The sequence below is a fragment of the Chanos chanos genome, chromosome 14 (genome assembly GCF_902362185.1).
Source record: "Chanos chanos chromosome 14, fChaCha1.1, whole genome shotgun sequence".
Classification (NCBI taxonomy): domain Eukaryota; kingdom Metazoa; phylum Chordata; class Actinopteri; order Gonorynchiformes; family Chanidae; genus Chanos; species Chanos chanos.
The window spans coordinates 3,566,997-3,582,937 of NC_044508.1; the positions used below are offsets into that span (position 1 = coordinate 3,566,997).

General features: G+C 43.8%; 1 protein-coding gene across 1 annotated transcript in view; it reads left to right on the forward strand.

Annotated features, from left to right (window-relative positions):
- taok3a (TAO kinase 3a) overlaps window positions 1-14,996 on the forward strand; it is a 43,398-nt gene extending 28,402 nt beyond the window's left edge. The window contains exons 12-21 of the mRNA XM_030791229.1: window positions 1,956-2,123; window positions 3,699-3,890; window positions 5,994-6,128; window positions 8,947-9,183; window positions 10,145-10,273; window positions 10,714-10,917; window positions 11,971-12,210; window positions 12,576-12,788; window positions 13,404-13,586; window positions 14,704-14,996. Of these exons, the coding sequence (XP_030647089.1) occupies window positions 1,956-2,123; window positions 3,699-3,890; window positions 5,994-6,128; window positions 8,947-9,183; window positions 10,145-10,273; window positions 10,714-10,917; window positions 11,971-12,210; window positions 12,576-12,788; window positions 13,404-13,586; window positions 14,704-14,865 (1,863 nt within the window). The 3' untranslated portion in view covers window positions 14,866-14,996. The remainder of the gene's footprint in view (window positions 1-1,955; window positions 2,124-3,698; window positions 3,891-5,993; window positions 6,129-8,946; window positions 9,184-10,144; window positions 10,274-10,713; window positions 10,918-11,970; window positions 12,211-12,575; window positions 12,789-13,403; window positions 13,587-14,703) is intronic.
- Window positions 14,997-15,941: the final 945 nt, after the last annotated feature.

Consider the following 15,941-nt stretch of genomic DNA (forward strand, 5'->3'; position numbering starts at 1 on the left):
TCGATTCTATGGCTAAAGGCCGCACCGGTTGCACCTTCGCTTTTTTCTTCATTCCTTTTTTTTTTTTTTTTTTTTCTAACGAATACAAACTGACACCAGTCTTTCCCAAATCTCCTGTAATCTGTCTGTTTTTATTTGTTTGTGTGTGTGTGTGTGTGTGTGTGTGTGTCTGAGTGACTGCGTATGTGTGAAAATGTGTGTGTGTGTGTGTTTACACAGTGCCAGAGTTGATCTTTTTGTTTTGTCTCCGGTAGGACAGGTAATCCTATTCCTGAGCTAAGAGTTTTATGTTCTTGTATGTCACACTCTGTGGAGAGGGGTTACCGAGGAGACCACGAACCTGCCCAAAAAAGAGACCGGGGAGAATCTAGGGGTCTTATAGTAAGACCTGGACCACCCTTCTTCCAACCATTAATCCCCCAACCCCCAAACTGACTCCTAAAGGACTCTGCAGCACCATGATGTAACTGGTCCGAAAAGAGGAGGGGGGGGGTGTATCGTAAGACCCTGGGGGGGAAGGAACCCTGACATTAGTCAAGAGACTCTCCCTAATTCCATCAGATTGACTTCTCAGGATCTTAAAAGAGCCAAAATCCAGGTCACTAATCTGGACTTGAACATGCAAAGCCGGTCCTGTACGTTGGCTGTCCACGGCAGATCCTGCTCTGTTTCACAGAAGGTCTGAATCACGCTTCGGCCCTGTGTGAGGATGAAAGGTCTCATAGAGGAGTGGATGAGGTGGAAGTGATGTCAGGAGACATCAGGCCCACGCTCTTACTGTAACAGTTGGCCGTCCGTCCGCCTCTGGATTGTGTAATTTGGTCCCTTTAAGGTGGATAATCCCTCAGATTAGTTTTCTTTCAGCTCTGGGCTATCTCAGCTGTCCTTTTGAAACGGCCGTATCTGGGTTATCTGTGTGTCAAACGTAGGGGTGTGATTAACGAACGTGCGCCGGTCCAGAAAAGAGACACCAGAACCCCCCCCATGTCTGTCTGTGACAGGACGCGTTCATGAATCTGTCTCCCAGTGAATAAGCATGCGGCCTGATTCCTGTTACTCAGCCTTGTTAAACGCTCGCCCGTCATGTGTGTGACTGCGCTGGAAATTAAACCAAAGCGCCCCCTAGTGGAGGATGGTGATGCAAAGTGACGTAATTTCAAACGTTCTGCGAGCAATCCGTGTGTGTGTGTGTGTGTGTGTGTGTGTGGTGTGTGTGTGTGTGTGGTGTCTCTGTGGACTCAATGAGATTCTTGTTTCCTGACCAGAATATAAATTCATCACTGTTTTTTTTTGTTTGTTTGTTTGTTTTGTTTTTTAGATGAATTTATGAAGGCTTGGACTAAGAGTTTAGATGATACATGTAAATATATTTTTAAATCTAGTGGTTTGAACAGCAGAGATACTAAAAAAGCAGGAACTAAAACGGTAGACTGGGGAGAGAGAAGAAGTGACAGGTGTAACTTAAATAAATGACCTCCGCTCAAGTCCCACCAGAAGAGCCTGTTCCCCATCACGTCTCATTTCCTTTTCACAACAAGGATTTGGGTCATGTCTCTGTCAGTCTACACAGGGGAAGTTCAGTAGTTCAGTATATCCATATCAAAGGAAAGGCTGATTTCAGTTGTTCAGTATATCAATGTGATATGAAAGGCTAATTTTAATAGTTCATTATATCTTTAAAGGAAAGGCTAATTTCAGTAGTTCAGTATATCTTTATCAAAAGAAAGGCTAATTTCAGTAGTTCAGTATATGTATATCAAAGGAAAGGCTCATGTCAGTCATTCCGTCAGTGGCTGAACAGAGTTTACCGAACTGAACTCTTTTAAAACACAAACCCTTCTTTCTGTACTTTTCATGTTCATTTTTCTTTCTCTTCTGAGTACCAGGGTGACATAATTCTTTCCTTCTTCCATTCTCCCTCTCTCTCTCTCTCTCTCTGTGTTCTCTCTCTCCAGCATGATTTTGTCCGGCGGGAGCGTCCACCCCGGGTTCTCATTGACCTCATCCAGCGGACCAAGGATGCCGTGCGAGAGCTGGACAACCTGCAGTACCGCAAGATGAAGAAGATCCTCTACCAGGAGAAGCACAATGGACCAATGGGAGAGTCCCAAGAAGAGGAGGAGGTAAGCAGCCCACCAATAGAGTTCCGCCGAATCTTAAAAGGTGCTCAGCCATACAGCAGTAGGTGGATACTTACATCAGTCAAATTTCTCATTGGGCTATATCAATATTTGTGTGGGTAGGTGAGCCATTTCAAACAGCGACCTAATATAATATAGTTCCACTATCTTCCCGTAGGAAGCAGAAAATGACCTCTCAGCAATAAGTAAATAAATAAAATAAAGATGGTATTTTACACGGACAGGGCTATTACAGGTTAAGAATCACCTTAGGTGAGTCTCTCGCCACCACTGAGCCGTGTCGTCACACGTGATCGCGTGTGAGCAGCACACCTCACGTCGTATTGCTCTTTAATTTCACGGTGGGGTGAACGCCGGGTCAAGCCACCTGATTGGTGGGTTTGACTGTCCCTCCAGGCATGCCAATGGACAACCTGAATATCTCGCCCCAACAACCGGGACATGCCTTCAGGAGGTGACATATTGCGTTTCATGGGAAGCACTGAGAGATGATAATGGTATTGGTCCCCGCTCACACTGTGAATTACGTTCAGTATAATCATTTCCCTAAGTTATCATCATCATCATCATGCGCTTTAGCAAAACAAACCTTTTTTCTGTTTTGTTTTTACCTGTAATTCGTTCATTACAAGTTCACTGAACTCTCCCGGACTCTCTCATCGATTTCATACAAGCTCAAAGAACAAACACGCCCACAGACGACCGTGTCGATTTAACACGGATTTAAAGGTGAATGGTTCTTTCCCCCAGCACTGCAGCGGACAGGCAGGGCCTGATGGGTGTTGAGTAATTAGGGGAGTATTTGGTCTACAGTGGATGGTCTGATGGGTGTTGAGTAATTAGGGAAGTATGAGGTCTACGGTGGATGGTTAAGAGTGTGTGACTGTGCCCAGCGCGTGTGTGTGAGTCATCTCAGAGGAGGAGTAGCGCGGGAGGGCCAGAACAAAACATCCAAATGGAAGAACTGTGAAAAATGTGGTTGGCCAACGTATTTGGCAACAACCCTGAGATGTTTAGGACTGAACATTCTTCTTTTTTTTTTTTCCTTCCCCCCTCTCAGCCCCTTTAGATCATAGGAGAAAGTTCAAACAATCCAAAAACGTCGTTAAATATCGACTCAGAAACGTACAAATTCAAGACTGCCTCATTTACTTTTTTTTGACTCTGTGATGTCTTTCTGTGTGTGTCTGTGTATTTGCGTGTGTGTGCGTCTGTGTTGGGGTGCATGTACATGTGTATGTGTGCGTATCTACATGTGTGTGTTTGCGCGTGCGTGTTTGCACGTCTGTCTGTGTGTGTGCGTGTTTGTGCATGCGTGTTTGTACGTGTGTGTGTGTGTGTGTGTTTGCGCGTGCGTGTTTGTACGTCTGTCTGTGTATGTGCGTGTGTGTGCGTGTTTTTTTGCATGCGTGTTTGTACGTGTGTGTGTTTGCACGTCTGTCTGTGTGTGTGTGCGTGTGTGTGCGTGTGTGTGCGTGTGTGTGCGTGCGTGTGTGTGCGTGCGTGTGCGCGCGTGTGTGTGCGCGCGTGTGTGTGTGTTGCCTGTTCCTTCGGCAGGACGGAGAGCAGGCGAGCTGTAAGATGAACAGTTTGGGCAGTAATCACTCTGTGCCCAGCACATCAGTCAGCACAGGCAGCCAAAGCAGCAGCGTCAACAGCCTGCAGGAGGTCGGAGATGACGCCTGCGCAGACATGACCATGATGCACGACTACGACAGCACCCTCGAGTCGTCCGCACACCCCAAAAAGGTCAGATGTCCCTCTGTGCACCCTGTCCACAAGGTCAAACCTGAACAGTGACCTCTGGCCAAACGGGTTTTCTCTGTTGTGTATGCACGTACACACACCCATCAGTGAGTCACCGTTCAACACCATAATGCCAACCATATGCATTCCTGAATGGTAGGGTTTACAAACCTGATGTTATGAAAGAAGATACTCCATGGATGAGGAAATTAAAATCAGAATGGGGGGGAAAAAAATCACTCTACAGTTGAAAGATATGGGTCAATTATTATGGAGTCTGTGATGCAAAAATATATTTGGAAAAAAAAAAGAACAAGAGCTTGATCTGACCCTCACATTAACAAAAATACAGCGCTACAATCTACACACAGCAGCAAAAAGCTGTGTAGACCTCACTCGTTCACATAGAAGGTCTTTCAGAACGGATTACAGTCCCATCTCAAATCCATAGAATCTCACTTCTGGAAAGTAAAAAGTGGCCAGTTGAGAGATTTGTGGAACTTAATGTCATAGCACCAGGACAAACTTTCCAGGAAGTTCGTCATGAGCTTCAGTTGACCACAAAGAGTCGTGGCAGTCACGTCAGACTATAAGTAACGAGATGAATTGCTGGCGTCTTTGTCAACACGGATCTGATTTTTAGCCTATAAAGGCGGTTAAAACTGTCGGACATGCCTGCCGTCATCATTTAAAGTTGATGTCTACAGTGACATTGATGAAATGATGGACGTTCACGACTTGAGTCATTCACGCATTAAACTGAACGTCTGAGAAAACAAGCTAAAGCCAACGAAGCTGATTCAAACTGTTAACATCCACCTGATCTGTAACCGAAGGCTGCTAGCTTACGCGCCACACGCGACCCATAGGTCCGACGCTAAAGCAAACAAACCAGTTTTCAAGACCTGAATGAACACGCAAAGTATAAGACGTGTTTTTTTTTAAGTGTATTTGCTCTGAAAAGAACATTTAGGCCCTAGGGCAGACATGACAAATATTTACGTAAAGTATTTCACTTTGTCTGTTCCCAGTGGCCTTCACTGCCCGTTCACTGGGGCCGTGTTTTTTTTTTTTTTAATTAACTGTACTAATGGCAGTTTTGATGAGGACATCCCTGGTGCTTGTGTGATGTGTGTTTGGTATTACTTCAACACACTCGGTGCTCTTAAAATTTCAAGAACTAAACAGAGAAGGCAATATAAAAGTATTGGGAGGGGGCTGAGTCAGTCAGTCAAATGATCACTAATAAAAACACTAGTTTCTCCGATTTTGACTGAGGTGTGTGTGTGCACTAATTCAATACAGCATCTTGAAGCCTGTGTCTGCTGAAGGAATAGTCTGTTAGTCTGTACAATGGCACAGGTTTTTTTTTTCTTTATTACCTTCAAAGCAGCCACATAAACTCTCCTTTAGAGTGAAGGAACATTTGATTTGAGGATATTTTGCCAGTGAGGTTGTCAGGAGGGGGGGGTAACGTGACGCGTTCACGGGATTCATATGCAGAGAAACAGCTGTCTTTGTCGTATTTCTCGTGGGAGCTGTGACTTTGAACTGAGGGAGCAAAGCGTCTTTGGGGAGAGCGACAGGAATAGAACCAGAGTTCGTTCATAAGGATGTGTCTGGGAGTCGCTTAATGGCTTAACGGTTCTTTCTTAAAGGCAAAGATTTCATCGTCACGTTTGTCCAGTAGAGAGAAAGTGATATGTCTTTAAGGTCTGTGTGGATGCTGTGAAGGATTTGAAACCCTTGTGAACAATGTGAAACGCTTGTTGAGGGTTGACGTTTAGGGTTGTTTTAATGAACATTACTTGGTGTTCTGGTCTTTGTCCTTGAGTGTTGTCCAAACACAACTCCACTATAACACACCTCTTCAACACCCCCACTCTCATCTTCATCTGCTCTCTCTCACTCTCTCTCTCCTCTAATAGACTCACACATACAGAGAATATTAGCCTTCACTTTATGACCGGTAAAATTGGATACATTGTTAAAAACAAATAATTAGATAAAAGTTTAATTGAGTGACTGTGTTGATGGAAGTCTTGTGGTGACTAAAGAATTCCAGTCGGCTTACTGGTGTGTGTTTGTGTGTGTGTGTTTCCTCAGGATCAGCAGTACATTCGGGAGGACGGTGGACCTCGTGAACACAGATTTGAGCCGCAGCCGGCCTCCATGAACAAGAGCCGCGCGCACAACTTCATCAACCGAGAACGTTTCGCCACCATCAAATCCGCGTCTCTGGTGAGGTCAAAAACCGAACAAAAAACCAAAGAAACAAAAAAAAAGCGATCTCCTCATCCACCCCTCTTTTCCTACATGTCCTTTCTTCATCTTCTTCTTCTTCATCACTCGTGTCCTCTGACCCCCCCCCCCCCTTCTCAACGTCCTTCCTTCTGTTTATCCCTCTTTTTTTTCTTTTTCTTTTTTTTTTTTATGAAGGGGTGAAAAAACAGAGCCCACTTTTGCGACCACCCCTCTGTCTGTTGTCAAGGCAACACGTTCCTGTCAATACACGGCTAACTGCCTTTGTCTTCCGTCGCTAGTTGTGGGTTGTCGTCCATTTCCAGCGTTGCCCTTAGATCCACCTTTGGACACAACAAGACGTCACTGTGTGACATGGACTCACATTTCTCATGATGTTAAGGTTGTCATGGAGATGTCTATGTTACCAGTGAGATTCCTCCTCAGGTGTGGTGTGGTTTTCAAATTTTAAAAACAGAAAAACCCACACATACACACACACACACACACACACACAGGCACACTGTTAATTAATTTATTAATTATGACGGTAATGTTTGTCTAGGTGGTCAGTCAGAGCTGTTGTAGTCGATATTTGTAACAGCGGTCTAAGCGGTGACATCATCCCTTTTGCCAAAGCTTTGGCTTGTATGTGAGCGCCCTCTAGAGGCAGACAGACAAACTGCTGTCTGTCTGACCAGTCCGACGTCCACCTTTCACAAACACAAAAGAACCTTTTTTTTTCCCCTCCCATGGCTCTTTGTTGTGGTCACTTTTTGAACAACAACCAGGCTCACACATTTAATCCATGTTATTCTCTACTAAGTGATTAGTATTGGTTCTAGAGTGCTTTACAAATCTGGCTTCACTGTTGGTTTTGTTCAAACTAAACTATTTTTTTTTTTTCTTTGTGTCCTTCACGAGTTGCCTCAGCTGTCTCTCAGCTATTGTCAGAGGGAAGTGTTCGATGAATAAGGAAATGTGTTTTTTTTTTTTTTCTATCTTAACAGGAATGGTAAGGACTCAGAGCAGGTCAGTAGAGTTGAGATTTGCAGACTAACGATGGTAATGTGCCTTGATGAATGTTAAGTATAAGCCAGAGAGAGAGAATTCCAGGGAGATCTTCTACACTTCAGCTAAAGGCAGTTGTGTTCTGCTCGCGTGCTAACAAACATTTGTAATGAATTATGAAGACTGCACGAGCCTACCCGGCCCCCGCGGTGGCAGATAGATCTTTTTTTTTTTTTGTTTTCCTCTTCTCGCAATGTGTGTTTATGAAAATTTTCAACTTCAACACCAAAAATGTATCCCCAACCTGCATTCAGTCTCAAGGTTTTTAAAAAATTCATACACTTTCTTTTTCTGGAGGTTGCTGTTTTGTTTTGTTTGTTTGTTTGTTTTCATTTGTTTCACATTAACAGTGGAATACATGCAGTCAGTGGAGCTAAGTTTGTTGTCTTTAAATATTCCCCATAGTATCTAGTATTGCGTGAGTTTAAAACTTCACGTAAGTTTTGACTGTGCAGTCTCTTAGGTGGAATGTACAGTTCAGAATCCATCTGTTTCACATAATAATGAACCTTCTGTCATTGTTTCTACTTCTTTATTTATCTCTGCATTTCAATAGTTGATGCAGTGGCCAATCAGTGTCATGAATACTGAATCAGCCTTTGTTTTCAGCTGCCGTAGACATTAGATGTGGCCATTTATTTACTTATTTGTTTGTTTGTTTTGTTGGTTTAATATCGTTTATTTATCAAATGCCTTTGACCTGAAATGTGGCCCCAGCGCTTTCCTTTTCTTCTTGCTTAAGATTTGTGTGAATCCCGTCACATGCCCCGGCGTTTGTGGGCCTAATGTGGCGTTTGGGCAGAAGGCAGTTGGATTGGTACCACCACAGAAGGGGTATTGATAGCGACTGATTAGGAAATCTCTCCCACACGAACGAAAGCTCATGTGACCTGCCTACTAAACAGTGCTTAGCCCAATGCGCCTTTGCACTGGGCATGGCCTCTAAGGTTTCATTCATACGTCCCCCCCTCGGCCAAGCCGCCCAGATCTCCCACAGTCTCTTCGATGCGGGGATGTAGTTGGACGGTCTTCTCCATGGTCTCGCGTCTGTTTCAGTTCGCCAACATGCTTGGCTTTCGGAACACAGGTGGGACGTACGTTAAGCTGAGCGATTACATTGACCCCGAGAATCCGCTTTTCCAGGTTGGTTTGGTTTTGGGGTTTTTTCTTAACTTTTTTTTTTTTTTTTTTTTTTATACAATGTCGACTTAGTCGCGTCAGCTCTGTTGCTTTCGAAGATGCTCAGCAGTGTTCTCTGTCGCTGCTCCGTCTTGTAAATTGGTTGTCGGTGCATCTTCCCAGAACTTGTCCCTTTCTTGATGATGACATAGTTAATTTGGCTTGAAGGGACTGAGTTTTATCCTGTCCTATTATGGTTCTACAGAGTCAATAATTCCAAGATTTCAAAGGAGACATTTTCCAGGATCAGATTCTTTCTAATCCTGCTTTTCCTCTCTCTTGCCTGTTGCTTTCCACCCAGATGTGGCAGGTCCACCAGCAGAATCAGTGGTGTTGTTTTTTTTTCTGATTTGATCTTTTCTTTGGATGTTTGTTTTAAATGTGTATTAGGGGATATTCAGAACTTCCTCATTGCAGTTCTTCACACCATCCATTCTCAACCCCTGCTTGTAGATACCTCTGGTGTTTCTACACCTTCCCTCTGCTCACTCATCTGTTCCTCTTCTCCTTTCCTCCTCTTTTGGCTCTCCTTCCCTTTTGACCTTTTCACCTTTTCTCTCGTGCCCAGGTCACGCGGCAGATCCACGAACATGAGCAGGAAAATGAGCTTCGGGAGCAGATGTCCGGTTATAAACGAATGAGACGTCAGCATCAGAAACAACTCATCGCCCTGGAGAACAAGCTGAAAGCCGAGATGGACGAACATCGGTTGAAGCTTCAGAAAGAGGTGGAGACCCAGGCCAACAATGCCTACATCGAACTGGAGAAACTGGCCAAGAAACACGCCATCTACACAGACAAAGAGGTGAGGAGAGTGCTCACGTCACACGACGTGTTAACTTTGACTTCAGAACCACAGTATCACCAACTGCACCGTAGACATGCACTTATTTCAGTAATGGGGCCCGGTTTCTGTTGGCCCTATGTTTTTCAGAAGGTATTATCTCTTCTAAATAAACTTACGGAAAAAAATGAAGGTTAATGGTAATGCTAATCATTTCATTGTAACCAGTCAACCATTTTCAGCTGGTAATATTTAGGGACTGTATGTGTTGGGTCAGTGAAGTTTCTTTGGGTTGAATGTGACTGGAATAGCACACAGTCAGTTCTTGGGATCCATTGCACTGCTAAAAGGCTTCCATCATTATTACTCACCCACTGCTAGCCGGTGCTGGAAGAGACTGATGGTTGAGACAGATTCTGTGTTGTTTACACAGTATAAACCTTAACTGTCACCAGCTTATCTCTCTCTTGGTGGTGGTGGTGGTGGTGGTGGTGTATGGAGTGTTCCAGAGACAATGGTTCTTAGCATGGGTGGAGTGGCCGAGGCTTTGGATATAGACGAGAGGTTATGGATGTATTTGGAAAATCGTAACTTTTGTGAAATTATGAAGTCTTTTTATGGACCGGTCTAAATAGCATGGTTGTTTCTTGCTCAATGGCAATGGAAGGGCACCCAACCAAGAATTGCTCAGATAGCACTACAGTTATATATTTGGCGCTCAGTACATCTAAAATTGAACAAAAAGTGGACACAGCAATAAGAAGTTGCTTATTAAAAACCACAGCTGTGTGGGGTCACAGAGGTTCAGATCTGTTGAGAATTCACATAAACCTTCAGTACAGTTCCACAGAACAAAAACAAAAAACCCACCACCAGCAACAAAAATTCAAACCTCTCAAAAGAGATTTAGAAAATCTGTTTAGGTTGATCAACATCTTGTGTACTTCTATTATTTTTACTTTTTTTTTTTTTTTTTTAACAGATGAAGACAGCTGCAACAGATGAAAAGAAGTTTCAGCAGCAGATCGTCGCTCAGCAGAAGAAGGAGCTAACCACTTTCTTAGATAACCAGAAAAAACAGTACAAACTCTGCAAGGAAAAGATTAAAGAGGCTAGTAAACTCTCAATCTGCTTTCTGCTCCCCCCCCCCCCCCCTCACCCCTCCCCACTACACTGGTTAAAAAGGTCACAGCAACTGTGTTTCTATTAAGATGTTGCTCACTCTGAGCCGAACATAAGAACTTTATTATTGCAACTACCACAGATGCTCTATAAAGACAGTCCTGTACCAAATCCAAATGTGGAAGTGATCCCATTGCTGTAACGTTCTGAAAAGTCACTTTTTCTATTGTCTGACAGCAGGTTGAAACCAAGAGTTTAAAAGAGTATACACACCAGCCAGTGGGGATCCTCAGTACTGTGTCAGCTTTATCCCCAACCCCAAAACTGAATGAATGAAACCAAACACATTTGGTGATGGTAGAAGAATCCAAAACTCACGCCTGCCTTTGGGGCCTGGATTTTTATTTTTTTTTGTGTGTGTGTGTGTAGGAGATGAATGAAGACCACAGCACACCCAAAAAGGAGAAGCAGGAGCGCCTGTCCAAACACAAGGAGAACATTCAGCACTCTCAAGCCGAGGAGGAGGCGCAGCTCCTCAGCCAACAGAGAGTCTTCTACGACAGGAACTGCCGAGCATTCAAACGCAAGATCATGACCAAGAGACAGGAGCTGGAACAGGAGCAGTTACGCGAGGCAAGATTATCAACTATACCTCAAAACATCACATGAAATGTAGCCTGAGGTGTCCAAAGAAAGGACCACGTGTTTAATTTTGCTCACTGTTTACAAAAACCTGAGCGTGACTCTGAAAGTGCATCTAGCAGTCCAAAAGCTAAATTAATATACAGATATTTATATATACACACATCATCCCGGCACCAAACTGTCTTTTCTAATCTGACAATTTGCAGCTCATGTACTTGCCTCCTCTAACGACTGATTTACCAGATACTGTAAAATTGATACATCATTTGGAATGAATGCAGTGAAAGGTACAGTTAACTGATTTTTATTATGTTGTGAGAAAGGTGTGGGAGACCTATTGTGGACTAAAATGAGAGCAGAGAGGTGAACTCTCTCTCTCAGGGTTGCCCATGTCAGATAAGCTGATTAGGCAATAAGTAATGCAGCAATGTAGTAATCCCGAAAATCTATTCAGCAGATCTGGGAGGTGGGTGGCGGAGACTTCGGAAGTATTAGCCAGTCTGATATCCATACATGGGCAGGCCACCAAAATGAGTGGCACTTAGGCAGCTTTTCTCACTGCATTTGTTTAGTGGATCCATTATGTCCTTTCTAAGACCTCACTGACAAAAACAAAAACAGTTTATATGATGTTAGCGACTTTGTGGTTGTGTCCCTCCTACGTGGTTTGATGTATCGTCTGCTGTACCAGCTTGTACAGCGGCCAACACAATCTATGAGTTTCATGCTATTTTTTTTAAGGAGAAGAAGTAGAGGAAGAGGAACTTTATTTGTCACACACACACACTGAGCAGTGAAATGCAGTCTCTGCATTTAACCCATCCTAACACCAGTGAGCGCACACACATTAGAGCAGTAAACACACACTATGAGCTGGGAGCAAAGGGCAGCCGCCAGCGCCCGGGGACCAACTCCAGGTCTTTTTGCCAGTGCCTTGGTTGAGGTCACTGACAGGAGTACTAATCCTAGCAGAACATGTCTTTGAGAGGTGAACCTAGTAGAAAAGAATATGCTTATCGTGTGTGTGTGTGTGTTCTGTAGGAGCTCAACAAGAAGAAGACACAGAAGGAGATGGAGCACGCCATGCTGATCAGACATGACGAGTCGACTCAAGAGCTGGAGCAGCGACAGCTGAAGACTCTCCAGAAGCTCCGTATGGACCTGATCCGCCTGCAGCACCAGACGGAACTGGAGAACCAGATCGAGTACAACAACAGAAGAGAACGAGAACTTCATAGGAAGCACGTTCTGGAGCTCCGGCAACAGCCTAAGAACCTGAAGGTAGGACTTCCAGAATTTTATACAAAATCCTCCTTTGTTGGGTAAATCCACAAAGGGTTTAATGACCTTGCTGAGACTTAATGTGATGCTTCGAGTCAAGTCTAAGATCCTCCAGTTACAACTGGACTGAAGTCGGTCCTTTACGTAGAGTTGTCTTCATTGCTTCAGAGATGAAGAGAAACCTTTGTGGAGCAGGATTGCTACAGCTGAACAAAACCCTTGGCCTTTTTTTTTTTAACATGTGAAGGGTGGGGGATGTCCTTGGATATCTCTATTGGCTGATTGACATGTTTTGACCAGCTGATGTTAACTGATGATGATGATGATGATGATGATGGTGATGGTGGTTTTGTCCATGTCCTCAGGCCATGGAGCTGCAGATAAAGAAACAGTTCCAGGATACATGCAAGGTTCAGACCAAACAGTACAAGGCCCTGAGACATCACCAGATGGAGGTGACGCCCAAGAGTGAACACAAGACCGTGCTGAAGGCCCTGAAGGACGAGCAGACGAGAAAACTGGCCATCCTTGCGGAACAGTACGAACAGAGCATCAATGAGATGATGGCCTCACAGGCAGTGAGTGGAACTCGACCCATTCCTATAGGTCCTGTCTGCTGTGACACTCGGTCACGTCTGCAACTTTTGGTGATAAACAAGCAAAGACTTTTTTTCTTTTTTTAATATTTCTCCTGCTACTGCATGGGGAGTACATCAGCCTAGTTCAGACTTGTGTTTTAAGATTACTGCTGATAAAGGCAGATTTCATCATCCAGATGAGAAATCAGTGGATGCCTTGTCCTGTAGAGGACAGTGTTGTTGATTTTTCATCAGAATGGGGTTTCTGACAGTTTTCCCTCTAACCCTTACGTTTTGTGTTCGTACCCAAATAACTGGGTGGTTTTAGGATGACAAAAACAAACAAGTAAATATCTGCAAGGCACATTAGTGTTGAACAGCGCCATGATCTCAGCCGAGTCTGGTTGTCCGTTTCCTGGTTCACCGTGAGATACACTTTGTGGGAATGTGATGCAGTCTATCCCGAATGGTCAGGATTGACCTAGATAGATAATTTGACCAAAGTCTCTTGTCCACTGTGAGTAGGACCCAGTATCTCTAACCCCTCCTCTCTCTCTCTCTGTCCCTCTTTTTTTTTTTCTTTCTCTCTTTCTTTCTTTGCTTTCTGTGGGCCAGCTGCGACTGGACGAGGCCCAGGAAGCTGAGTGTCAGGCTTTGAGGCAGCAGCTGCAGCAGGAGATGGAGCTGCTCAACGCCTATCAGAGCAAGATCAAGATGCAAACCGAGGCCCAGCACGAGCGTGAGCAACAGAAGCTGGAACAGAAAGTGTCATTGCGCAGGGCCCATCTGGAACAAAAGGTACAGACCAAGAGACTTGTCTCGTTCACCCCGTTACGTACAGCGAAAGGAACTGGTAAGGGTTCATGGAAGGGGTAGCGCGCAGGTTCGGATATTTGCAGATGCACAATGGCCACGCATTTGCAATGCGTTTCTGTTAGGGGGGGGGGTTGTAGAGGGACTGTTGTTCTTTTGAGACGCTGTTTTATAAGAGGCTTATGCTGCCACCTGGTGGCTGAATGTGGAGATTACAGCTACACTTTTCAATCCCTGCAGGACTGGTTGTTACGATTGTACTTTGTGGCGCATTTTCTTTAATAACCAATCATAATTACATGCAAGTGAAAAGGAAAATTGCAATGAGTGGGAAATATTTTGAACAGTTCTTTTTTTGTGATGTCAGTCATAATTTCAAAAAGGTTTCGACAAAGGTTTCTCCGACATCCAGCCCTAGAGGTTCCCAAGCCCTGCTACTATTGGCCTGTACCTCATAGTTACTGCTTTTTTAACTGGGGAACATAATTGTGTACACTTTGGACAAGAAGCCCCTGTGGTCAATATGAAATCCAGTGTAACTTAGACTGAACAGAGTTTCTACATCCTTAATGTATTTTTCTTGGGGCACGGAGAAACACTGAGTTTCTGAGTGTAGCCAAAAAAAAAGACAAACGGAAACCCTAAGACTCGACTTAAAATCGTTTGCGTCGGCAAAAAGTGCCCAACCCAAATCCACGCTAATCTAACCCTGTATTGTTCTGTGTTTTGTCTGGTATTACTGTTGTGAAACCCAAGTGCCAACTCAAGCTTGTGACGCTGACTCAGCAAAACTTTAGAAATCCTCGATTCAGCATCTTTTTTTTTCCTCCCCTTTAATTCCATCTGCTCCTCACAAAGACAGACATCATAGTCGTGAGATGTATGATTTAATCACTGGAAAACATTTTTCTCCGACTTAACACACTATGAATGTAGTGACAGTTTGAGACAGAACAACAAGATGAAGAATATCAGTGTCGAGGCAGTAACCGTGGCAACCATCATCACTGTCGAAAGATCAGCGCCCGAACTTTACAGAACAGGGTTTAACAGGCTCATTGCTAATGTGCAGTTACGTGATTTTGTTTGTTCGTTTTTCCAGATCGAAGAGGAGCTGGCCTCCCTTCACAAGGAGCGGACGGAGCGGATAAAGCACCTCCTGGACAGGCAAGAGAGAGAGATCGACGTGTTTGATATGGAAAGTTTACGCCTGGGCTTCGGGAACCTGGGAGCTGTGGACTACCCTAAGGATGACTACAGATAAGATCCCTCCCCCCAGGAACTGCCTCTTCCCCTGGTCCTCCACTTTTTAAGCGAAAAACAAACAGAGAGGAAAAAAAAAAAAAGACAAAATTTGTTTTGCTACTGACACCACTCTGGACTAGTGCCTGTACTGTCTTGTTCCTTCAGGGCGCTCCTTCGTCACGTCACGGGAAACGATGCTGGATGACTCCCTTTGTTGACTTTTTATAAATATATATATATCTCTCTAAGTATATCGGGGGGGGGGGGGGGGGAGGGGGATTGAAAAACGTCACAGTGTTTGTCAGTGTTCTATTTCGTGCGACGATAACACGTATTAGTGCGACTGGAAAACCAACGAGGAAAAAAAAAAGAAAAAAAAAAAGAGAAAAGAGAAGAAAGCAATACAACTAGGGCTGTTTGTGTTGCTGCGTTATCACGCCTACACGTTTTTTTATATACATATATATAAAACGGATCGTTTTTTAAGGTCGAAACGGTGTGAGATTTGGGCAAGAAACAAACAAACAAAAAAAAAAATCAAATCAACAAAATGAATTTCAGCCAGCATCTTGCAGCTTTTTTTTTCTCCCCCAAACAAGCGCTGCTGAATTGTCTTTTTTTTTTCTTTCTCACTCTCTCTCCTCTCTCTATTTGGTATTCATTTGTCAGGAAACAATTTTTTAAATGAATATCGAGACACACGTTTTGAATAAAGTCGAAAATTACGTAATGTACATATTGATAGTTGCATCTGTGACTTCTTTGGAAAATCTTTATTGTGGGGTTTGTTTTTTTGTTTTTTAAATGGGTGTCATTGCTCTCCACTGTATTCTTAGATTCAGTCTCGGTTCTGGCAGACTATGTGAAGTAAACCATATGTGAATCTACACTCCCAGGTACCACAAAGGGCTTGAGCTGGGGAAAGAGCTTTTACTTATTTTCCTATGGTATTTTAACTGGTCTTCAACTTCTTTTTTTTAAACGATCTGATTCTTTTTTTTTTTCTTGGTCTCCGCCCTCTCTCCCAGTCAGTCATACAGTAAATTCAAACTGAAATGTCATTTGGATCTATGTTTAAAGTCATCTTGCTATAAC